Source organism: Crocodylus siamensis, chromosome 1 (genome assembly GCF_052110815.1).
Source record: "Crocodylus siamensis isolate JL-2025a chromosome 1, ASM5211081v1, whole genome shotgun sequence".
NCBI classification, from domain to species: domain Eukaryota; kingdom Metazoa; phylum Chordata; order Crocodylia; family Crocodylidae; genus Crocodylus; species Crocodylus siamensis.
In genome coordinates, this window is record NC_143395.1 from 229,326,970 (window position 1) to 229,351,885 (window position 24,916).

Consider the following 24,916-nt stretch of genomic DNA (forward strand, 5'->3'; position numbering starts at 1 on the left):
GCAAACCCATACAATTTTATACAGGCCTTTATAAGTGAAATTATCAATAATACTCATTATTCCAATTCTATTGGGTCTACAAGCATCTAATAGTAAAATCTCATGCTGTTTAATGATACAGCAGTTACTACACTATCAGCTGAATGGTAGGTAGCTGTGTTAGTCTGAAGACACTGTCCGATGAAGCGAGCTCCTGCTCACAAAAAGTTTATGTTTCTCTGATGCAGTTGGTCCAGGAATAGATGACCCCGGTATGCATGCCTATTAGTGGCACGTGGAGACATTTTCCTTGGCATGCCGAGGAACTCCTCAGCATGCTGACATTCCTTGGCGTGCCAAAGAAAACGTTAAAAAAAAAAAATATGTGTGTATATTTTTTAAGTTGCTGCTTTGAGCTCTCTGGAGCAGCCATAGCTCCCAGCACTGCAGCAGGTACCAGGGGTAGGGGCAGGGGAGCGCAGACAGGGAAGCAGGGATGCTGTCTGCGTTCTGCTGACCGACTGTGTCAGTGGTGGTGCTGAGAACTTCACAAAGCTTCCCAAACTTGGCCACAGGCCCTGAGGGCAGGCTCAGCAGAACGCAGACTGCGCCCTGCCTGTGTTCTTCTGACCCTGGCTCTGGTGCCTGCCGTGGCACTGGGAGCTTTTATGAACCTTTGTGAAGTGGGCAGCTCCGCCACAGACACTGGAAAGCCCTCCCCCTGTGCATATACGAGGGAAGCACGTGGCTCTGGGGGGCAGATAGCTCAGTAGCCTGTTGGTGCTAGTGCTAATTTCTGTGCTTTGCAAACTGAGAGTTTAACATTGCATATTATTCAGTTTATTTTGCTTTGTTAAATTATTTCATACTCAGTTTTTCCTCTCTCTCAAACCGATTCATGTTATTCAGTTTTTTACTTTCTTAAAACAGTTCATATAGAATTTATTTTGATCTCACTATTCTGCATTCTTAGATTTAGACATTTCATATTGCTCACTTTTTTGTGCATTTTTCTGCTCTCCAGTTGCCTTCTTGGAAATACCTACCCAAATTTATACTCACTTCAGATAATTCAATTCTTTATGATTTTCTGTTGTTTGCCTGTTTACATTGTTTGTCCTGCCTTTAGTTTGCATCAACTTCAGGAAAAATTTTACAGTTATAAGGCATACAAAGGTAGTACATGAAGTTTTATTTACTGTCACTTGGTTTAGAATTTTTAGGAAACCTAGTATTTACTGTAAAAAAAAATACCCAAAAAACCACACATACAATATTTATGATTATTAACTATACTAATATGCAGTGTATCCTGCCATGTACCCTATGCCCCGGTTTTGTTCTTCTAGCATGCTGGCACTCTGGTACCTTCCAAGGTAGATGCTGCAGTTTTTTTGGCACTCTGGCAAAAAATGTTGGCTACCCCAAGTTAGTTTATAACAGGCGTGAGCAAAATGCAGCCCATGGGCTGGATGTGGCCCCCCAGGCCATTGTATCTGGCCCGCGAGGCCCCTAAAACATTTAGCAAATTAACAGTTCTCTTCCCCTGGCTGCTTGTCATGTGGCCCTTGATGGCTTGCCAAAACTCAGTAAGTGGCCCTCTGCCTGAAAAAATTGCCCACCCCTGGTCTATAAGGTGCACCTCTACCCTGCTTTCTGCATTATTGACTTGTATACTAAAGGTTTAACATATCGCAAATTGTGATGTCAAAAACATCTGCATCTCTGAAGTGGGAACATGGGGGGGACGGGGAAGCGCTGGGGGCAGGGAGAAGCACGAGAAGATGCCAATTTATCTCATCTGGCCCTGGGCCTGTCCACCTTGTATCCACTGCTGGGGGCACCAGACAGAGTGGGCAGAAGGGATCTCCACAGAGACCAGCTTCAGACCCCTCTGGGTTGGGCATGTTTGGCCAGGTGCATGGAATGGGGCCTATGGGCAGGAAGGGAGCAGCATTTGGGAGCAGGATGGGTGCGTGAGGCCAGGGCCAAACTGCCATACACTCCCTGAATGTTTCCAGCATCATCTTGCAATCCCAGCCCTGGCCCTACCCATCTTATTCCCAGCTGCTGCATCCCACCCACCCACAGCCCCATCCCATCTGCCCAGCTGAGCACACCCTGCCCACAGGGATACCAGGCTGGTCTCCATGGAGACCCTGCCCATGCATTCATTCCATCTGGCACCCCTGACAGTAGGTGAGGGGTGGACAGGCCCAGGGTACCCAGGCAGTGGGAGACCATGTCTTTTTATTGGGAAAACCCAGCAGCTTTGATGCAGCTTTTAAGTTTCTTCTGCTTTTAACATGCTGTAATGATTTTTCATTCATTTCATGTTAGTAAGTGATTCAAGTTCCAGAGCACTGTGTTAGCACTGTAAAACCCTTTTACCTCTTATTTATTACAACAGTCAATCTTTTACTGCTTATACCTTATTTTTGTCAATTTGACCTCCTTTCCCATAGAGATACTAAAAAAAAAGCAGTCAGCAGCCAAAAATTAGAATGCTTATTTTACAGCTACATTTTCTGGCTGCCAAAGAAAGACCTCAACACAAATTTCCAAAAGCATCTGCAGCAAAAGTGTTGGGAGCCAAGAGGTACAAAATCTAAATTATATTTAAAACCTCTAAGCATTTTATGCATTGTTTTACTTTCATAAAAAAGAGAGAGACACAGAGACAGAGAAGATATAAAGAAGTGTCACACTTCTAATAGTGCAGTTATAAAAAGGCAGCCACAATTTTCAGAGAAAAGAACAGGGCTGAAAGCAATGCATCGCAGATGTCTGATCTTAAATGTTTAAGTTAGTCCAATTCAAAGTCTAATTTTTAGCTTGCTTAAATGCCTGCATTTTGTTACATTAATTATATTCCACAGATGACTTGATGCTTTTCAATTATATCATGGGTGCTCAGCTCTTACCAGGCTCAAATTTTACAGTAGACTTTCTTGTTGTTTGGCAAGGCTTTTTGAGTAGATGTGATCCGAGTAGCTGGAAAAAAGTTCTTAGCATGCTTTTGGGCCCAATCACCCTTCTTCATGTTGGTTCTAACTTACATATTTCAGTCCTAATTTCTTTCTGGCTAGTTAGATAATGCGGTTATGCTCTCCACTTTAATGTTTGCTACACTAAGCTATTTGAGCATTTATCTGTAGATTGTTATACACATAGTAGGAAGCAAGAGGAATGAAATTCTGCCTTTAAATCTAATCACTTTGGCACAGGTAAAATATCAAATTAAGACGAGGAAACATAAAAATTAAAAGCTATGTTTTAAAATGCAACAGAGCAGGTCTCTCCACAGCAGGGAGAGAATTCCCTCGGAAAGAACAGCAAGCTTGTCTGACAGCTCAGGGACAATGCAGAAGTGTATCATCCAATATAATGGAGACTTCAGGCAAGTGCATATTTAGAAATCAAGGGCAGGATTGCCAACTGTCTGTAGATTTACAAACAGCCCGTAAAAATAGAGCAAAACACGTGTCCCTACAGACCATGAACAAACTGAAGACATCTGTGAAAAAGTGAGGCAACGATGAGCTGGATGGACAGTCAAAACACAGCAGCGCCACCTAGTGTCTGAGTAGGAGCACAACACCCTGCAGGGAACTCTCTAGGGCTTTGTGACTTACTGGACCCTGTTTAGCCCCTTCTCATCCCCAGCCAGGTGCTGCTGCTCCATCCCTTTGGCTGTCCCCTGCTTCTAAAAGCTATTTACCCTAAAGGTACAGGGAGGAGGGTGGTGCAGCCTGGACACAGCTGTAAGCTGGGAGAAGAGGCAGTAGGTGATAGTCTGTGCTGGTACCTGGGAAGTAGGGTCAGCAGGGTTACAATTGTGAGTTGGTTACAGTGGGGGCAGCACCAAGCAGGATGATGTTGAAGGTATCAAGAGTATAGGGGTGAGTAGAGGACCCCAGGGTGGGGGCAGCACATTATAAAACCAAGTAATCTTGCTGGGACAGAGCAATATTAGTATTATACAGAGTATGAAAGCATTAAAAAGCTGAGCTGATCCACACTGCTGAACAGACTAACAAGAACCAATTAATTGATCCTCTAAATGACACAGTAAATACAAATCAGCAAGCAGCATTTAATTGGCTTGCTTTAAATGCACAGGCCAACAGTTTAAACAGAGTCATAGAAAATTAGGGTTTGAAGGGACCTCAGGAGGCATCTAGTCCAACCCCCTGCTCCAAGCAAGACGATCCCCAACTAGATCATTCCAGCCCAGGCTTAGTCTAGCCAGGCCTTAAAAAACCCTCCAAGGATGGAGATTCTACTACCTCTCTAGGCAACCTGTTCCAGTGTTTCACCACCCTCCTAGTGAGCAAGATTTTCCTAATATCCAACCTAAACCTCCCTTGCTGCAACTTGAGACCATTGCTCCTTGTTCTGTCATCTGTCACCACTGAGAACAGTTTAGCTCCATCCTTTTTGGAAGCCTACTTCAAGTAGTTTAAGCCCGCTATCAAATCCCTCCTCCGTCTTCTCTTCTGCAGACTACATAAGCCCAGTTCCTTCAGCCTCTCATACATCATACGCCCCAGCCCCCTACCCTCTCCAAACTTGTCCACATCCTTTCTGTAGTCGGGGGCCCAAATCTGGACATAGTACTCCAGATGTGGTCTCACTAGTGCAGAAGAGGGAAATAACTACAGGAAACCCTCATTATTCGTGGGTTCGGCTTTCGCAGTTTCAAATATTCACGAATGCTGAACCTGCATTTTAAATGCACTTTAAGCACTTACCAGAGCTCCTTGGGAGCTCCATACTTGCTGGCACTGGGCTCCCGCCACCACGCTCCCATGCCCCCACCAGCCCCCAGTTGCCTGGGGGCACTGCATTCATGAATGCAGTGCCTTATTCACGGATTTTGCCATTCATGGGGGTATGAGAACGTATCCCCCACGAACGGCAAGGGTTGCCTGTACTTCCCTCCGTCTGCTGGCAACACTCCTACTAACACAGGAAATCCTTTTGCATTTGTTGCAAAACCGCAAGGGACTTCAATTACTGCTTCACCCAGTGATTAGAACAACATGTTAGGACTTCCGAGCCACATTAATGGCAAAGTTTGGTAATTTTTAAACTCACTCATATCTGCATTAGCTTTATCACAGTTACCACAATACTGCAAAAAAAAGTTCCTTTCTTTTTAATGTATAGTATGATCTGACTTTAAAATAAAACACAAAGCTACTGCACCACCTAGTGTTTTAACAGAGAAGATTATAAAAAATTCAGAGCAGGGCAGTTGTGACCTTTGGGTTCTGATGATCACTTTAGCTAATTTCCTGTTGTGCGGGGTAGTAGAAGTACCACTTGAAGTTACAATATAATCTTTTAATGAAAAACGTGACAAACCTCTAAACTACCCAGAGTCTTAAAAATGGCAATTTTCACATTGTAAGACAGGAAAAGCATGCTGCTCACCTTCCATTTGACCAGTTTGAGGCTGAGTTCCTGCATAGGATGGCTGCTGTGGCTGAACACCCGGTGGATGGGCTGCAGAAGAGGAGGAAGCAATGCTATCTGGTGTCCCTGAACGTTCTTCAACTGGGGCACTGGGTGGTCCTGGGGAATGCAAGGGGAAAGAAAAAAAAAAAAAAATGACTACACAGGGAAGGGCACAGACTGAAGATAAATTTAATCCAGAATTAATATAAATTCTTTCTAGGAAAAAAAAAGGACTTTGTTCAGCTTTGCATAGCTTTACATTTGAAAAAAGTTAAGATTTAAGGGTGTCTGTAGACACATGAGGAGCCTACTCCAACGCACTGTAATTACAATGCATTGAAACAGACTTGATTAATTGAGTTTGCTGGAATGTGCTAATTAGCGTACTCTAGCAGCCTCCATGTCTCATGCATCTCCTCACGCTTCAAAATGGCAGTGGGGGCAATGTAACTAAAGCTCATATGATGAGCTTTAATGAAAGTGGCCATGTCACAATTTTGAAGTGCAGGGACAAGATGTTGTGGGTGCTTTAAATACAGCGGCTCTTGGAGCCATTCTAATTAAAGCCCCCCCAAACCCACAGCAGGGCATGTATAAAAATGCCCTCTCATACTAAACCCAATTTAAAAACAATTATAAAAAACAAAAACAAAAACAAAAAAAACACCTTGAATTTCCACACTTACTTGGAGAGTATCTACTATGGCGATTTCCCAGTGTCCTAAGCAAGTAAGTATTTTACTGGTAAGCAGACAGATAATACCGAGAACAGTATTATTTCTCCCCCCACCCTTAATTCTTCAGATTTCCCCTTTCAGCCAGGATATGGGAAGCTTTTATTTTGAAAAGTTACTTGCCATGAAAATTATTCATACTTCTCTTTAACACTGAGAAGAGGGCACAATAGCACTTCATGAATTTTGTTTTTAAATTTGCAAAAAAGGTATGGTATACCCATTTGAAAAAGAAAAAAAAAAAAGTTTGTTTTGATCCATGACAAGGAACCTAAAGCCCCAGCCCTACTAACACATATGCAGATGGGCAGTTCTAGTGATCTCAAGAGCTTACAGATGTACAAATGACCGTGGGTATGGGACCTAAAACTGTAAACATCTGTAATTTTAAACTTGTAACTCAAACATTATACATCAATTGATACATGCATTTTTCTTTTTAAATCTGTTCCCTTGTTTTAGGGATTCAAAACAAATGTATCCATTCCTTGTTCATGTAGCTGAATCAACAAAGCTTTGAAAATAGGATTCTGTTTAACTATCTCTATAAAGAACATTTGCTTTCATCCTCCCACTCTCTTCAAGTGTCTAATAATTTTTTGAGAAAAGCTATTTAGAAGCTAGGGAAATTTTAAAAGCAGTAACGGCCATTCAGGTGTAATACCTTAACATTTTTTTTTTTTTTTAAAGACTTATCAAAGTATTTCAAAATTAATATTTTATAATGCTATTAGGAATCTGTCCCACGGAATATTTAGTCTACTGATTTGCAAGACTGCTCTTTTGAGTAAGCGAGCAATTTAGTTATACAGGATGTTCATAAAACAAAGCTTTGCAAATAATGTGCAACAGATATGTGGATAGATTGCACAGCTACTATTTCCAAAATATACTTTTGTAGGACTACTAAATTAAAACTGCAGGGCATTGTTCTAACAGCCAAGTACAGTGGGGCCCAACCTTTTTCCCCTTTGGACTGGATGCTATTCAGCTAGAGCCTGGTGGTGGGCACGATCAAGCATGCAAGGCATCATGGGTGGGGTGGGGGGAGGCAGGGGAAGAAGGTGTGGAGAGCAGCCAAGCCCCAAGCAGGCCCTACAGGAGGGGCGCATGGCACAGCCCTGATTCAGCTGCATAGGGTGAGAGGGGGGAAAATGGCCTGGCCCTGATCCAGTCATGGGGGACAGGGGGCAGAGGAGGCATGGCCCAGCCGTGATTCAGGCCACATGGAAGTGGGGGTGGGGAGGACGGGGCTGCTGGATGTCAGCATCAAGGCTACTGTTGTAACGTATCTGTTGATTGCAGCACACTCTTCTTTTTAACAAACAACATAGTTCTTTGGCAGCCAAAAATGAACATAGCTGGTGCTTCTACTCTTCTTACTTTGTATGGGATTCTTAAGAAAATTCCTTTCACTTCTTTACTGGAGGACTTCTTTAGTGCTAATGAAGCATTTTGAGGAGTGGATAACAGTTCTAAAGGCGAAGCTAACATAGCTCAAAGATAAGGTTTAGAGAAAATCTGGCAAAAATATTTACTTGTGAAATTACATTTTATGCAAGGAAGGCCAGAAATAAGTTTTTATTGCAACTTTGAAAATGAAAATGGGAGAGGATAAGCCATCTGAGTTAAGAGAAACCACATTAAATGTGCCGTTTGAAAAAAATTCTACACACTGACAATACATTGGTGCCTATATTTCAAATGAATAATATTGTTGGAAGTGATCTTATTTTTCAGTTAGGGGTTTGAACGCTGATACTGTACACAGGAATAGCACTTTGACATGTTTGAAACAGCTATCAAATGTAACGTTTATAGTGCTATTCTACATTTGCATTGATAGCTGTACTAACTCTGAAGCTGTTGTTACCATAAGATGTTTCAATGGTATCTTCTCTCAAGTCTCAACTAAGATATTTTGTGTATAAGCTATTGTGTCAAGGGTCTGTGGCAGTGTACCTTTGGTGCCTGCCACTTTAAGAGCTGTAGCAGGCAGCTGCCAGGTGCTTGATTAAGGCGGCCATTTTCAAGCTTATGCAAGGCAGGCAGAGATAGCAGTTTGCTGCTTGCAACTGAGGAAGTGACATCACCTGGCTGAGCTGCTACTCACAACATCTTGGAGGTAAAAGGGCTGGAGGTTCCCGGTCCTGGACACGACCTGAAACTGCACCCTGCTGGGGTAGGGAGGCCTGGAGGGGCTGCTTGTGGCAGGGTAGTGTCATTCAAGTGCCAGGACCGCTAACCTCCCCCAGTGAAAGGCAAGCAGGGGCACCTTAGTATCCCCAGCCCCCACAGCATTGTTGGTTAGAAAGTCAGGCATGTCTCTGGACACCTAAGCCATAGAAGGTGGAAGACCCCAGACCAGGCACTTCCATAGACACCCGAGCCCAGGGGGATGCAAGATCCCAGATTCCCCCAAGGGACAGGGCAAGAGAGTAGCCCCGGAGAAGGGCAGTAAGATGTTTGGCGGGCTCGCACAGAGTAGGAAGCGTCTTTACGAACCGAAGGACTGTGCATAAGAAAGGTGATGAGTAGGGCTAACGGCCAGTCTGAAGGGCAGCACTAGGGTGTGTGAGTAGAGCTGAAGGACTGCCAGAAAGGCAGCATGTGGACCAACCCCCACAGGAGCATGTTTGTATGTGAAGAAGTGCCCAGTAAGAGGCTAGGGCAAAGTTAGCCCAATGTCTGGTAAACTGGCTGGTCACTACCCAGACAAGGGCCACAGGAGAGGCCCAAAAGGGCTGCATGTCAGCCAGTCAAGGAGTGACACTGATAAAGCTGATGGCCTGTGGGATCTGCTTAGAGAAGCGGGGCAGAGCAAAGGGGGCCCAGTAGACTGCAGTGTGAAAGAGGCTCAGTGAGAGAGGGCAAAGTGCAAGAGGCCCCAAGGAGAGGGGGGCAGTATGAGTGAGGCTCAGAACAGAGCAGTGTGCAAGAGGCCTGACAGCAGACTAAGTTGGTCTGGCTTTAGGCCAGGAATAGAATAAGATTCTGGATGCCATCTGTGAGGCATGGGCCATGGTGTAGAGGCAGTACAGAGCTGTGGATAGCAACCCCTGGCATTGGGACATTAAAATGGGCAGCCTCCCACATTTTCCACCAGTTTACTTAACAAGCAAGTCATGGCAGGTGAGACCTGAGCTTAGACAGGTGAGCTGGCCAACGTGAGACCCAGCCCTGGGATGGCCTCTGTCACAGAGTCTTTTACACAAATTTTAGAGCAGATGGAAATGTTACGGATTAAATTGCTTGAAATGTTTTTGTAAAACAGCAATGGAGAATGTATCTTTAGTTTCTGTCCAGTCCAATATTTCAACCCAGAAACTGCCGCTTTATGCTCTTGCATGGAAACCTGAAAATGAAGTAGCTGACTAGAAGCTCAGTATAAACTAAAGTGAACAATGAAAATTCAATTCAGACTAGAAAGTGAAATGTCTTGGAAAAAAATATTCAAGTAGACTGTTCAGGGTAAAATCTGTAGCTTGAACTCAAAAGACCAAACTGGGACCACAACAGGTGCAAGCATTCAAATTTCAGTGAAACTGCACTCAGATACAGAAGCATTAGAACAATAGCAAGCCTTTTACTTTAGTTTGAACTACCGTAAACTTTTTTTTGCTGTCTCCCTAACTAGAAGTCATGGTGCAATATATATTTGCTATATGAAGGTCATTAAGACAAATGTCAGTAAGTTCAGCTACAGAAATATTCTTAAAACTGTCAATGTAAAATTTTCACTTTATTTTCAATAAAATTATGTATTCTTACCTGACACCTGCTCCTCTGTCAACCCAAAAGCTGACATGACATTTTTGCTGATTTCATCTTGGTTTTTTAATGGATCAAAAGCAGACATACTAGCTGCTATGACTTGAGTAGATGGCTTGACAGAGTCAGTAGCAGCAGGTTTTTCTTCCCTACCATCCACAGCATCTATAGGACAAACAATTGCCTTTCTATTAAATACTGACAGTTAGTAAAAAATCTCTCACTATTATGAATGTAAATGGATTATTGGAAATGTATTCTCTGCATGCACAGTTTTTGCAAATTGATGCAAAAAAAATAGCTGGAGACTCATTTATTTCTATAACTACTGTAGTGTTCACTGTGAGTGTTCAGTCTTAAAACAAATGTCATGGAATAGAAGGTTACTTAAAAATGAAGTTCTAGAACATCTATCCCCTACTACAGATAACAAGCTGATTTCCTAAGGCAGTGGTGCTCAACCTTTTCCTCCCCACCCCGAAGTGGGTTGGACCCCACTGGTGGTCCTGATCCAGCACCAGGACTGCAACCATAAGGACATGCAGAGGGGGGTCTGGAGTCAGCTTAGCTGCAACCCAGCCCAGATGGGGAAAGGGGCCATGGCTTGGCCCCATGGGTGGGAGAGAAGGAAGTATGGCCCAGCCCTGATCTAGATGTAGGGAGGAGGCATAGGCTGGCTGCAACTGGTAATGTGGGGCTTGAGGTTTGGGAATTTAGACGGGGGAAGAGAGGGGAGAAGGCAAGCATATTAATGGACAATACTCTTGTGCCATCAAGTTTCCTACCCCATGGAGAGCCCCGCAGGCCATATTTGAGCACCCCAGCCTAAACTGTCCAGGCACAGACATGTGCCGAGAATCCAAAATTTGGCAAGAGAACAGGTAAGCAGAAGAGCTCCAGATTCTTTCACTATAATATTGACAAAATTCATAGTAATTTCCTATCATTTTCAGGCCTTTCATTATTTTATTACCCCAAAAGGCAGTTCTGCCAGGATGACAAGACTGTACTTATCAAATTTAAACTGCACCACACGCAGAAAGCTTGTGTATTTATCAGACATATCACTCTGCTTTCAACTAACAGCACAACTATTTGGGAGCAAATCCTTTTCTGGAAATTTCCAGATGGCTGGAATAAGACAGTTATTATGCTCAGGAAGGAAATGCACCTTTATTACTACTTACTTATACATCAATTTGTGTTTCATGTTTTACATTTAAGGAACAGTGCATCATTAGGCCATCAGGAAGTAGTGTTGTCTCTAAAGAACCAGGCAAAAGACTATGAGCTAGATTCCTGAGTTCAAAACAATAATTCACTGAATGATCTTGGACAAAATCATTACCCTTCCAATGTCCAATGCCATCCCATACCTGTAAATAAACATACTTCTAATGAATCTTGCACACAGGAGCATTTAGAGGATCTAATATTTTCAAGAGCACTTTAAAAAAGTTAATACTCTACAGCTTCAAAGTTGGAAACAAAGCAGTCAATGTTTCTTAATTTTTAATACCAATTTGTCTAATGCTCTCAACCATGAACAGTTTGTAAATATTACCTCAAGAACATTAGCAATTTAAGTTTCTGAAGCAGGAAGTGATGAACAGTCTATAGACTTAATAGAAACAGGAGGTATGAGTTGAGTTTTTGTTGTATAGAGGAGTGCAGAAAAGTTTAAGGCAAATCAATTCCTGCAATGTTTTGAGAGAACAGGTGACCAACCTACCATTTTCAGGCAGGCTGGTAGAAAGCCCAGGTTCAACAGGTGGTTCTAAACAGTCCAGCAAGCGATTCACTTTATTACGAAGCTCTATCAACTCTCGACGAAGATATTTCACTTGACTGGATTCTAGAGGTCTTGGCTGCCCGTTAACTGTAAAACCAGAAGTTAAAACATGTTTGGTTGTGCATACACAGATTATTAACCTTATGCAATAAATTTCCTAGATGCCAAGTATGAAATAGAAGCATCCCAACTATACAATGTTTAAGCTGACTAGTTTTTTTCCTACATGGACAGTTTACAAGGAAAATGTACAATAGGTCATGAGTAAATGGATTATGATCTCTCTTTAGTCCATCTAAAACACTCCAAGTTAGCACACCATATTACTGCACAGTAGCAAAACTGTATGGCAGAGTTTGCATGGCACCTGCCCTCACAATGCTTAGTTCAACCCAGAATTAATTTTTTCCAGTTACTAATTCAAATAAAATAGAGAAAAGAACTTAGATTTAACTGCTTTTATCAAAACACACCTTTAAAAATCCAAGTCTTAACAACCATGAAAACTTTATTAGATAAACATGCCCAAATTCTATAGCAACCAAGATTTGATGCTATTACTGGGAAATAGAAATATAGAGAAGGGTAGACTAGGACAATAGATTTTTTTTTTCCTAACCATTTAATTACAGCAATCTAAGTGATGCCTGTAAACAAAATGGGTTCCTGAATAGGCATTCAAATACTGAGCCCTTGAGAGCAGAGAGCTTGCAATGATAATGCTGAACAGGCAGGGGCCCCTGTATACCAAATCACAGTGTTGTCTGCAGACTCCCTTCATCTGACCAGAAACAGATGGCAACAGTGCACAGGGCAGCCCTGAGAGATCAGTCTGAGTCAGCCAGTTAGCCTGCATCTCCCTGCAACACAACATGGCATTGTGAAGAAGGTACGCTCTCCTTCCTGCTCAGTAAGTTGCACATAAATTTCCAAGGGCTACTGGGATGATATGGGATCCATCTGATGAAGAGGAGAAAAGTGCATCTGTGTCAAGGTTCACTAACTAACAAGGAGGGCTTTCAATTATATTCACCAGGGGATGGATAGAAAAGCACAAAAGAAAGAGACAGGGACTTACAAAACTTAGCAAGGGGAGGCAATAATATTAGGTGTAGGAATGTTCTCAGAGAGCAACTACAATCAGATACTTGAAATACTCATACAAGAAGCTTGGAGAAAAAACAAGAACTGAAGGTCCTAGTACAAAATCACAGAATTAAGATGCAATTGGGGTTATGGAGATGTGGTGGGATATTTCACACACTTGCTTCTTCAAGAAGGACAGGCAGGGGGAAAAATTAGGTGTTGCCCTCTATATAAAGGAGATGTACACGTGCTCTGAGGCACAGTGAAGTAGGCCTCTTGAAGGCCCTGATCAGATAGGAGAATAGCAGAGACATCACAGTGGGCATCTGCTATGCAGACCACCAAACCAAGAACAGCAAGTGGACAAAGCCTTTTTTAAACAATTACAGGAAGTTTCCAAATTGCACGGCTTATTTCTAATGATGGAGTTTAATTACTACAATACTTGCTGGCAGGGAAACGGTACACAGGTAGTCCAGCAAATTCTTAGAGTATGTTCAGGATAACTTTTTGGTACAGGTGGTGGAGCTGCCAACTAAGAGGAAGGTCTTCTCAACTTCCTGCTCCCAAACAGAAAACTGACTGAGAATGTGAAGGAAGAGTGACAGTGACCAAGAAATGATAGAGTTCAAGATCCTACAGGGCTGAAGGAGGGACAGCAGCAGAATAAAGGACACTGAACTTCAGACTTCAACAAACTCAGGAAACAGATGGGCAGGATCCCCTGGGAATGAAGTCTGAGATGAAAAGGAGTCTAGGAGAGCCAGCTGTACTTCAAGGAGGCCATATTAAGGACACAGGACCAAGCTATGTTGATGTGATGGAAGAATGGGAAGTGCAAGATTGCTGTCGAGCCAGCCCAATGATCTCTTCAAGGGGCTAGAACTCCAAAAGGAATCCTATAAAAAGCAGGAACTTGGTGACAGTTCTAGAGAAGAGTACAAGTGTATTGCATGGACACTCAGGGAGAAAATTAGGAAGGCCAAGGCATGATTTGAGATGCAAATGGCAAGGGATGTAAGAGACAAAGAGGGATTCTACAAGGGTATCAAAATTAAGGCAAAGACCAAAGAAACCACTGATCCCTTATAGAATGAAGAATGCAATCTAGTTATGGTGATGCAGAATAGGCTGAAGTATTTAACACCTTAACTTCAACTGTACAAAATAAAAGTCAGTTACCAGATGACCAATGTAGTTGGCAGCAAAGATGAACAGCCTAGAAGAGTGGAAGAACAAGTTAGAGATTACTTGGAGAAGCTAGATGCTTTCAGGTTAGCAGAACTAGGTGAGATGCACCCTAGGGTAGTGAAGGAATTGGTTTAAGTAATTTCAGAGCCACCGGCTATCCTCTCTGGAGGTCAGGTGAGGTCCAAGACTAGAAAGGTCAAAATATAGTTCCCATCTTTACAAGAGGGAAGGAGGAGGACTTGGGGAATTACAAACTGGTCAGTATAACCTCAATACATTGAAAGACCATAGAGCAGTTCCTCAAATCATCTATTTTGAAGCACCTAGAAGGAGGTAAAGGTGATTGCGAGCAGGGAGATGGACTACAGGTCTGAGAAATGTGACATAGGAAAGACTGAAAGATTATTTAGTCTGGAGAAGAGAAGACTGAGGAAGAATTTGATAATAGTCTTTAAGTATTGGAAGAATGATGAGAGAGAGGAAGGAGATCAGGGTTTTTCCTGTAGCTGTAGGGAACAAAACTAGGAACAATGGCCTCAAACTGCAGAAGAGGAAATTTAGGATGGAGATTAAGAAGAACTTTGACTAGGAAGGTGATTAAACACTGGAACGGGCTGCCTAGTAGATTCGCCATCCTTGGAAATGTCAGGGATAGAACAGGTTAGACAGACATTTGACTTGGGATGGTTTAGTTGGGCCAGAGACTGGACTAGATGACCCTATGAAATCTCTTCTAGCCCAACCTTCCTACAATGGTACACTTGAAATACATTCAACTTGGAGTAAAAAGCAGTTTTACAGCCCTATGCCTATTAATTATCCGTCTTTTACTTTTATAACCACATTTTCTTACTTTAAATATTCCTCTGTGTTATTTTGCTGAACAGAAAACCCAACCAAACAGGAAAGAACTAAGTGAATAAGCAGGGGAAAAAAAGGGAAGGACTGTTTATTAAATTAGACAAACCTTTAGTTACTTTTCCTTACTGCTATTTTTAAGTGACACCTAAGTTTAAAGAATTTCAAGGGACACCACAATATTTAAATTAATTACATCTTTATAATTATAAACAGTTCCTGATGGGGTAAGAGATGTGAATCATTTATGTTTTTCATATTACTTGTATATGAAATAATATCAGCCAGAACTTACCAAACAACGTCAGTTTAAGTATCCTACTGCACTGAATTGCAAAGGAAAGATCTGAGCTATCAAAGATTGTTATAAGATCTCCATCTGCAGGGAATTAAAAACAACAAAACAAACATGTTTTTAATATTAAACTAAGGGAAAAAAGCCATACTCATTTTTAAGTCTCACACATTTTAGATGAGAACACACTTTTTTTTTCCCCCCCCAAAACTTACTAAACTAATCATGCTAGCTTGATTTGAAGTGATTAGAAAAATAGAGCTGGTTGACATGTTACAAATACAGGCTGAATGTAAAGGCTTGTAAGGGAGGGGTTTAGGAAACATGCATAAACTGTCATTTAAAAGTAAACTATCCTATCTCCAGACATGACCAGTGGTAATCCATTATTTGCGACTTTAAAATGACATTACAAAAAGAAAATTCTTTCCACCCATATAATAAGACAGACGAAGTTCTAAACAGAAAAAGACATTAAGAAGTTTCTAAAGTAAACATGGTATTTTAATCATGCTAATTAAATAAATAACATTTCCCCAAGATGATAACATTTTTGTGAAATAATCCATCAAAAAAGTAGTCACACTATTCTGTTCACTCCAAAACTAAATTTAAAATAAATGTACAGGGAACACATCAATAAAATATGCATGAAAATGAAGGAGGTAAACAGGCTGAATGATCAACTCAGCTGAAACCTGGCCACCACCTTTTAGGAAGAATTTTCAGTTTCATATGCTGAATATTTACACGGAGTAGATCAGTAAATATCAATTCATATAGTCCAATAACACCAAAACCAGTGAAAATTATTACATAACCATTCAGGAGTCTCAAAGTGGTTCATGAAAATCTTATTAGAAATACACAGCCCTCACATTCATAGATTTCATAGACATTAGGGCTGGAAGGGACTTCACAAGATCATCAGGTCCAGCCCCCTGCCCAAGGGGCAGGAAGTCAGCTGAGGTCAGATCACCTCAGCAAGATAGGCATCCAGAATATAGATTGTAGTTGGGGGGAAAAAAAAAAAAATACAGATTGTATGTAAACTTGCATTTTTTGAGAGCCATACAAATCATTTAGTTTGCAGTACATATATTACAGTTCTGAGGGTAGAAAACCCTTAATATCAATATCCAATGACTGGGTGAATCAACTACACCTATTTCTTGCAAAGACAAGATGTCAAGCTAAAGTTGGGAAAAGAGAGAAGAGGTCATAACTATGTAAAAATAGAGAATGTAATAATCTTGAGTATTGATGTGGGTGGCTGATCACTGCAAGCAGCATAATGATCAAGAGAAGGTACCAGCCTGACCTTTTCAAAGTTATGAAATACGTTCCTGAGGAAATACATTTTAACATCCCATTATTTCTATCCATTAATCTTAATGAAATGCACTGCAATGAAAGAATTGTGCCAAAGTATTCAGAACAGAACTTTTGGCATCCTAAACCCCAAAAAACTTGGAACAAAGCCTAAACTTGCAGTCTTTTGTTTGATGGAGGAGGCTCCCAATGCACCTCCTATTAGGGAATTTTATGGAGTTTGTACCTGTATGTGTCTTCTCAAAACTAAAATAATGAGCCTCAGCAGACAACCTGTGAAGTATTTCTACTCTTATTGACATCCAAAGGAAATAAAAGGAGTGAGGTCTTCACAGGATCACACCCATACTGATTATAATAAACCTGCCCCAAAACAGTCAATCATAGTTTCATAGTTAGTAGGGTCAGAAGGGACCTGAGCAGATCATCTAGTCCGACCCCCTGCCATGGCAGGAAAGAATACTGCGGTCAAATGACCTGTACCTGTAGCTTCTTCCATTCAGATGGGGCACAAAGAATTCTGTTCCCAAATATTAGATTGGCTGACTAGATAAAAAGGTAAAACTCACTGTAAGTGTATGATATGTATACAGAAGTACCCTGAAGTACGTAGAAATTTTAAGAAAACAAAACATATTCTAAAACACCTCTTTTCTTAAATCTCAGTCAAAAGTTTATGCAACAAAAGGAATAAGCAGTAAAATCAGGAAAGAGCATATACTTTTAGCCACGGTTTCTAGGAGGACAAGCATCATTTGCAATCACGGATTGCTCTTCATCCAAAGATCTCAGTGTGCTTTACAAATACCAATTCTGATTCAACACCTTGAAAAGCTGAGTAACAAGATTACCTTTGCGAAATGACAGAGCTTTGAAGAAAATTCCACCCCGTACCTAAAGTACTCTGCATTACTCTGCCTAAAAAAAGTCCATAAACCTCTGAATCTACATTATTTACAAAGAATTCTAAAGATTTGGAGAACTTTATAGCACTGATTAGAAATGACTAAACAATTGTATGTGACAGTTGTCAAACTTCAAGTAAGTTCTGACTGCAAAATGAAAAAAAGCTTGAAAACTGTAAGTTTGATCATTTAAATATTCTAGCTGCTCCATCTTCTGACAAAAAGGTGGTACTACAGTACAAGTCAAATTATCTGCCTAAGGACTGACTGGCCTTCAGATGTGTCCCCTTTTGAAGAAAAAATAAACAATTGAATAACAAAAATCAATTTTTTTTTTATTTGTCTAAAACTCTGATCTTGAAAATTACCTTATTTTGGCCTCCAATGCTTTTCTTCTCTATATCTCAATTCATAGGCAGACTTTCTACAATAGTTCAAGCTGTTGACATAATTATTTGCCACAGCCAGTATTAGGCAGCAAGAAATTGCAGAAGATCCTGATTTATCACCAGCACGCAAAAGATGTATCCAGTTAGAAATGTACAGGGAATAAGGAAAGCCCCTGGGTCCAACAACATGCAGCATGGTATCAAATGTATGTGGAGGGATCGTATGGCATTAAGGATAACAGACATCTTCCAGTGACATTAGTTTTCCCATAGTTATCTGCAAATCTTCTAAGCAGAAGTAGGGAAAAATGCCACAGATCTCCTGCAGTTGCTCATTTCTGATGTTCTAGCTGCTTCATGCCTTCCCTTCCTTCTTAGGCTCCATCTGTGCGTGCCAAGAAAAACGTTAGGCATGTACCGTTAAGTACTTCCTACAATGGAAGAATCACCTGGGGGAAACTTACTGGAATCTGCTGTTAAGAGATTAATGGCATGGATAGGAGAGGCAGGGAGGAAAAATACATTCTAAGTGTGATGTAACTAAGGTAACAGAAATTAAGTAGTTCTTTAAAGTTTTAAACTTTTATGAGAAAGATGCTCACAGAATTCAGATCACTATAGTTTTCTGTTTTTGTGTTGGTTCATCCTCCACCCCTACCTGCAGAGAGAGCTGCAGTGAAGAGGGAAACACAAATCTTATTTGTGTAGCACCTTGCTATTGTACTCCACAGAAGACTTCTAAGCCCATCTCTCCAGTGTCAGTAGAGTAAGACAATACAAGAGAAGAAACTGGAAAGCAGAAGCTATTTTTTTTTTTTTTTACTTTGGGATCCCTAAAAGAAAACAACAAAAAACAAAAGACCCCTGCAGTTTCCTTCTAATACTACCGTCACAATGAAAATACAGATGTACAGTTGTACAAAAAAAAAAAAAAAAAATCTGAATTGCTATTACTTCCTCTCTGTAGTCCACACTCAGCCAATCAAATATATTTACTGAACAAATCAGTCTATACATGCCATCTACATTTCTAATTAGAGTGACTGAAAAGAGACTTGGATGGCAGTTTCTGCTTAGTAAATCAAATATTCATATACAGTTATTCAAAAAAGTCTGAATGCAAAATGGCACTGTTACTATGATAGACTGCTTAGCCTACTGGGTAATGCATGTTTATAGGGGTTGAAAATCCTAATTCCCCAGAGAAAGCAGAGATTATGAACAGGAAGAAAAGATAAAAAGGGCAGGAAAAAAAACTACAGAATGACTACTGCAGCACTCTTGTTCAACAAGAGTAAAGACTGAGACAGGCAGGTAGCTGAATGTCTCACTCAGTCCTTCTCTGGATGGAAGGAGAGGAAATGGCAGGGCATAAGGAGCCACTTCTGCTTTTCCAGGGTGGAAGGGAAAATAAGGAGGAGAGCTGGGAGGTTTAGGGCAAAAGTTCCAGATGGGCATTATTGTATGGCAGGAGGGGAGATGGGGGACCTGGCAAGGAAATCAAGTATTTATCTGAAGTGAAGGTGAAGCTCAGAATTCATCCACTATATCCCTAACCATTTTTCTGATTTGCTGCTCCCCAGAATACTTCATTAGCTGAATCCCCTTTTTAGGTATCCCCTATAATGGCCACAAGTGATGTCAGTTTAACTGACCTACAGTTACCCAGGTAATCTTTTTTGATCTTTCTGAATACTGGTAGAGAGTTAACCTCTCACTGTCTTTGGGAATTTCCCCGAGTATTCCAAGATTTACTAAAAAGTATTAAAACTTAATTTCAGTATATTAGAGATGTCTTTCAATAACTTGGAACATTTTGGTGCAAGTTATGTAGGCATGACCATTTAAAATTACCTACTCATTTATTAGTAATTGAGTGTTTATACCCTCCCTAATTACTCACAGATTGGAACACAATTCATTATCTTTGTGATAAAAGTCTAACTCTTCCTTCTGCATCATTAAGGCTAAGTACAGACAGTCAAAAAGCTGGAGGCTGAATTGATTCAATCTGTACAGGTTAGGCTAAATTGTGTAAATTGAACAGGGAAGCAAGTGAACATGCATTCACTTTTGATTCTGGAAATGCAGCTGCATGCCTGCAGTAGCTCAGGCCAGAAGCTGGGGGGGTGGGGGGGAAGGGGGAATGCTAGAGCATGGCCCCCAGCCTGCTGGCCACTGCCAAAAGGAAGTGATGGAGGCTGGGAGAGAGGCCCTCCAAGGCTTTTTTCCCCCCATACCTACTCCAGCTGGTGGGGACATGGCCAGATCCCAGCCTAGGCCAGCGTTCTGGGAAGGGGGGAAGAGAGACTTTAAACCCCCTCCCTGACCGCATGGGACCCCAGCCCAGGTCTGCTGGGGGGAGGGCACCCCTGCCACACTTATCCCTGCTTTTGGCTCCAGACACTGTACTGAAGCAAGGAAAGAGGGTTTAACCTCCCTCCCTGGTCCACACACTACCCCAGCTGGGGTCTGCCTGGTGGAGGGTTGGGCAGTCCTTTGCCCTCTAGCTCAGGCAGGTGGGGAGGGGTTGGGGGGGGGGGGGGTGCAGCCTCTTTCAAGCTTTTGGACCCCACTACCTGCCTGGGGGTGGGCAGCCCCTGCCAGGCTTTTGTTTCCCCCCTGCTCAAGGTGGAGTGAAATTCCCTGGCAGGCTCTTGCCCCCCTCGCTCTCTACTTGAAGAGGAGGGAAGTCCCTGCTAGCCTTTTGCGCCGTCAGCTTCCTTCCTCGCTACTCAAGCAGGGTGCCTATCTGGGTCATGACCTGGGCCCAGCACACTGGTGGGGAGGCAGGGTGGGGGGGTTTAAACCCCCTCCCTGGCCTGCATGGGACCTCAGCCAGGGTCTTCCTGGGGGGAGTGGCAGCCCTTACCAAGCTTTTTCCTTCCCTGCTGCCTGATGGAGCAGAGACCGTGGCCAGGCTCCTGCCCAACATGCTGAGAACGTGGGCCCTGGGGTGGCTATGCCACCCCCCATCCCTGCACTGCCAATAGGCACTGTGCCTGGCATGGTGGTGGTATGCTCCCCTCAGCCCATGCTGGAGCATCTCCAGTTGCTGCAGAGGAGAAAGACCAGGAGGAGGAGGAGGAGGAAAGTGCTCTGTCCCATTCTCCTGCTCACACATGACAAAAGTGATGGCTGAGGAGGTGTCTCCTCCATGCTGCACTGCCCATATTCCCTGCCTTGCTGTGAGACACCATGTGCCAGTCACACCAGAGTGGGGAACTGCCTTACAAAGGGGAGTGTCAGGTCTCTGCTGCGCAACACCCACATAACCAATACCTACTCTGGAGGCACAGGGGCTAAGAAGCTGGCCAATTATAATCAGAGGAGTTTAAACAGCTATTTTTGAATGATATTTACATGCCTAGTGCACAGTCCTGCACTTTATGGTAAGTCAGAAGCATAGCAAGTGGTAATGGATAAAGTCTAAAATAAGAAATGGGGTCTAATCCTCAGCCAAGAATTTCACCAAATAATAGGATGCCATATTATGAATCATTAATTAACAAGTGGAGGAAAAATTAATTTCTTAGCTGCTGAGAAACAAACGTTTTTTTACCTGAGCAAAAAAGCAAGTTTTCCTTTTTCTTTTACTCTCCTCTCTCTTACTATAAAGGTTAGAGAGCAATACAAAATGTATAAAGCCTCAAGATATTAACCTTAAAAAAAATTCTCCCTCCCAACTATATCAATGTGGCAGATTTACAGCCCTTGCTGGTCCAACATATCAAAGAGGGAAGAATATAGTTTAGACTGAAAAAAAATGCATTCGGCATGTGTACATAAGACACTTTAAAAAAAAAAGTTCCCTTGAACATAACATTTTCATCTTAAAATCAGAAACACCTGGGTCATTGTGCACAGCTGTTACCATACTGCTGAATGTTCAGATTAGCAACATAAGAGATACTGTACAATTAAAACGTTCCTAGACAAAAGTGAAGCCAAAAGTTCAATCTCTAATAGAATGTTAAAAAGTAAAATTACCATCCATCCTATATTCTAGTACAGTGCCATTCAATTGTTGCTCCAGAATACACTATTTCTTGAATACAGATACACATAAATCAGCTGAAAAGTGAAAGGAAATTAGTTCATATACTAGAACACCTAGGAGAAGCAACAGAAATATTCCCACTGCAGTGAGGTACCATGGTTCCAAGTCCTAAGGCCACACTGAAGTACTAGAAGAACATACTTTGGTTATCACTGATCCTTGATAACCTGGTTACTTACTGCTAGCTACCTTCCAGTTATATCAGCTCAGCAGATTCACATATGGTTTTGGTGCCACAAGTCTGGCTCCAAAAACAAAAAAGAAAGGATCTCTTGCAGAGGTCCTACCTATTCAGAATTTCTAGTGAGTGACTCAGGAAATAAGGAAGAATTATAAAAACTGAAGAGAAGATACACTCTATGAAAATCACTTACTGGTAATATTTATTACCTCACTGATAACTGTGCCGGTTGATCTGCCACCTTTGATCGATTTCTAACAGCAGTACCAACCCCAAGAGGGTGGCTAAAAAGTACTGCCTGAATAAAGATGGAAGGCGTGGTCTTCCACAGCAAAGCATCAGAGTAACAAACCAAACTCACAGTAACATTGAATAACCAAGTGAACAGCCTCCAAGGGTCAGGCTGGTTTCTTCAGATTTTTCTACTGTATGCATTAGGTGAATAAATCAGGAAAGCTATATTAGCACTTGTGGAAAGATTCCTCAGTGCCATAGACAGATAGGCGTTTTATATGGACTTGATGTCCATCCCAACCCTCCTCAGAACAGCCCCTTACCTGAGACTACCCCCTATACCATGGGTTGAGAGCCTTCCACACAAGTTGGAGCTTGTGAACCTTGCTAGCTGCCTGCACTCGCTCTCGTTGCAGATTCCCAACCTTTCAGCAGCAGGGAAAGCGCAGGTGCAGTGCACTCCACAGTAGAGGGGAAGGGCAGCACAGCATGGCCTTATGCCACTGATCCCCCATGCCAGATCAGAGCTCTTCACAGACCAGATTGGACTTCTTTGCAAACCAGATCTAGTCCACGAGCCATAGGTTACCAACCCCTACCCTACACCAATGACTGAAAGGATGAAATTTCTAAGATGATTTGGATGAAGCCACTTCCTTATCTAGATTACACCAACTAGGAGATAATCACCCTTAAGTTAGATAACAGATATGTATATATATCAGCCAATGCGTATATAGCTTTGGAAGATATATTTCAAAGGGCCATATTAAAATTAAGATGAGCATGCAAGTCATCTTTTTTGTGCAACACTCGGTGAAAGAGTAACTCACTCCACCTTATTATGGCAACCAGCAACAACAAAAAAAACAAAACCAAAGAGAGATGACATTCTCCTGAAAGTTCAAAGAGAATAACACATTAGCAAGAAAATCATACCTTCATCTTTATACTTTATTGTGACTTCATCATTGCTCAGAAGTTTTCCTCTGAAAACTCTCTGCATCATCAGAACCAGCTCATCATATGTGATGTCTTCATTATGAATAGGAATTCTCCTGATATCCTCCCCCAGCTGAGCTTTGATAATCAGCTTCCCACTTAGGTCCAGTTGTCCATTCATGGTGGACTCCAGACGTCCCACAGGCCTGCTAACATGCACATAAAGAACATTCACATAATATATTTTAGAAAACTATTTTGTTTTGTGACTATTGTAGTCCTTCACAAAACATAATTCTGAAGTTTTCTGGAATTTATTTGGGGAATTACAGACAATTTAGCACATTCTCAAATAGAGTTTTGTTGCACACCCTCATGAAAACCACATGTTCTCAATTCATTATAATAGGGATCAGAGATCACTGGAGCTTTACAAAAAAAAAAAATTCAAATATTTAATATCAAATAATTCTGCCTTAAGCTTGAATTCAAAGTTAAAGAAATTTAAGGTGAAATACATGGTTTTACTAACTGCAAAGTTTAGGGAATTTTCTTCAACATTTAGCTTTTTTCCATGTTTGGCATGGATTCATTTAGGCTGCTGGCAGATGTGAACCCCCCCCCCCGCAAACAGTGCTTAACTGGAAGAGGAAGTATATTAGTTTGATGTGGCTCTGCAGCACTTTGATAAACTGGGTGCTTCAGCATAGCCTTTTGGCACTTATCTAAAGCTGACTCAATCAGCTATCAAATAAAAGTGCCAAAAAGCCCCACTGAAGCACCCAATCTATACAGACGTTGGGTGAGCTGGGTCCAACTAATGTGATGCTCTTCTGAGCATGTACTGCACTTGATGCAGGGGTACACTGAGCTTAAAGTGCTATTTTTCCCCATATCTGTAAGTAGCCTTAATATGCTTATATGTAAATACTCAGTAAGGTTTACATTTGAGACACATGCATCTGTTCAAAAAAGCACTTTGCCTCACAATACAAAAGTGTGCAGTAGTCTAGCTACATATTTCTGAGATGCCCATAGCTAAAGTTTTTCACAACTATAGGGCTGTAACACCATAATTTTATCGTTTTGGAGAGTGAACAAGGTTCAACATAGAGGATCAAGTTAAGCTGGTATCACTCTGGATGCAACCAAAAAGGGAAATGAAACAGCAATGAAACCAGTAAGTTAGCAAGTGACACAGTTGGGCATCCCTGTTAAAACAGGGACTCGATCATGTTTCTAGTCCTGGAGTGTTGTTCTTGAGGTGATGGTCCAGGAAACATGAGGGGCAAGGATTTTTAGTGACATCTTTAATTGGACCAACTTAGTAGATGGGAAAACTGTTGGACAAGCTTTCAAGCACCATGTGCTCTTCCTCAGGTCACCTCTCCTCACCAAAAATTCTTGTTTCTCATAGCTTTATGTTTTAATCAACCATAGATAAAACTATGTTAATTATTTGTAATTCAGTTATTTTAGACAGAAGAGTGATAACACAAACCTGAAATTTGCTTCAAGTTAATTATTTTAGGGACAGTGACCCTTTCAGCCTTATGGAAACTTGAGAGGAAGTTACTGAGTTAAGGCCTTAACTAAATTTTGGCTTGATGCTTATTGCATATTTAGCAGTGGTGTGACATGGGATAAGATACCAAAACATACATTAAAACCCATGACTTCTGTTCTTTTGTGATTTATGTGAAC

At 41.6% G+C, this 24,916-nt stretch overlaps 1 protein-coding gene across 4 annotated transcripts in view; it reads right to left on the reverse strand.

Moving 5' to 3' along the window:
• TFG (trafficking from ER to golgi regulator) overlaps positions 1-24,916 on the reverse strand; it is a 33,047-nt gene that overhangs the window by 5,016 nt on the left and 3,115 nt on the right. For 2 of the 4 annotated variants that reach the window (XM_090058763.1, XM_090058772.1), the window contains exons 3-7: positions 23,210-23,418; positions 15,170-15,253; positions 11,680-11,826; positions 9,948-10,112; positions 5,419-5,559 (exon numbers count right to left, since the gene is read on the reverse strand). In XM_090058763.1, the coding sequence (XP_089914889.1) occupies positions 5,419-5,559; positions 9,948-10,112; positions 11,680-11,826; positions 15,170-15,253; positions 23,210-23,393 (721 nt within the window). In that variant the 5' untranslated portion in view covers positions 23,394-23,418. Of the gene's footprint in view, positions 1-5,418; positions 5,560-9,947; positions 10,113-11,679; positions 11,827-15,169; positions 15,254-23,209; positions 23,422-24,916 lie in introns of all 4 variants that reach the window. The other 2 variants (XM_090058743.1, XM_090058753.1) reach the window with 1 other exon arrangement.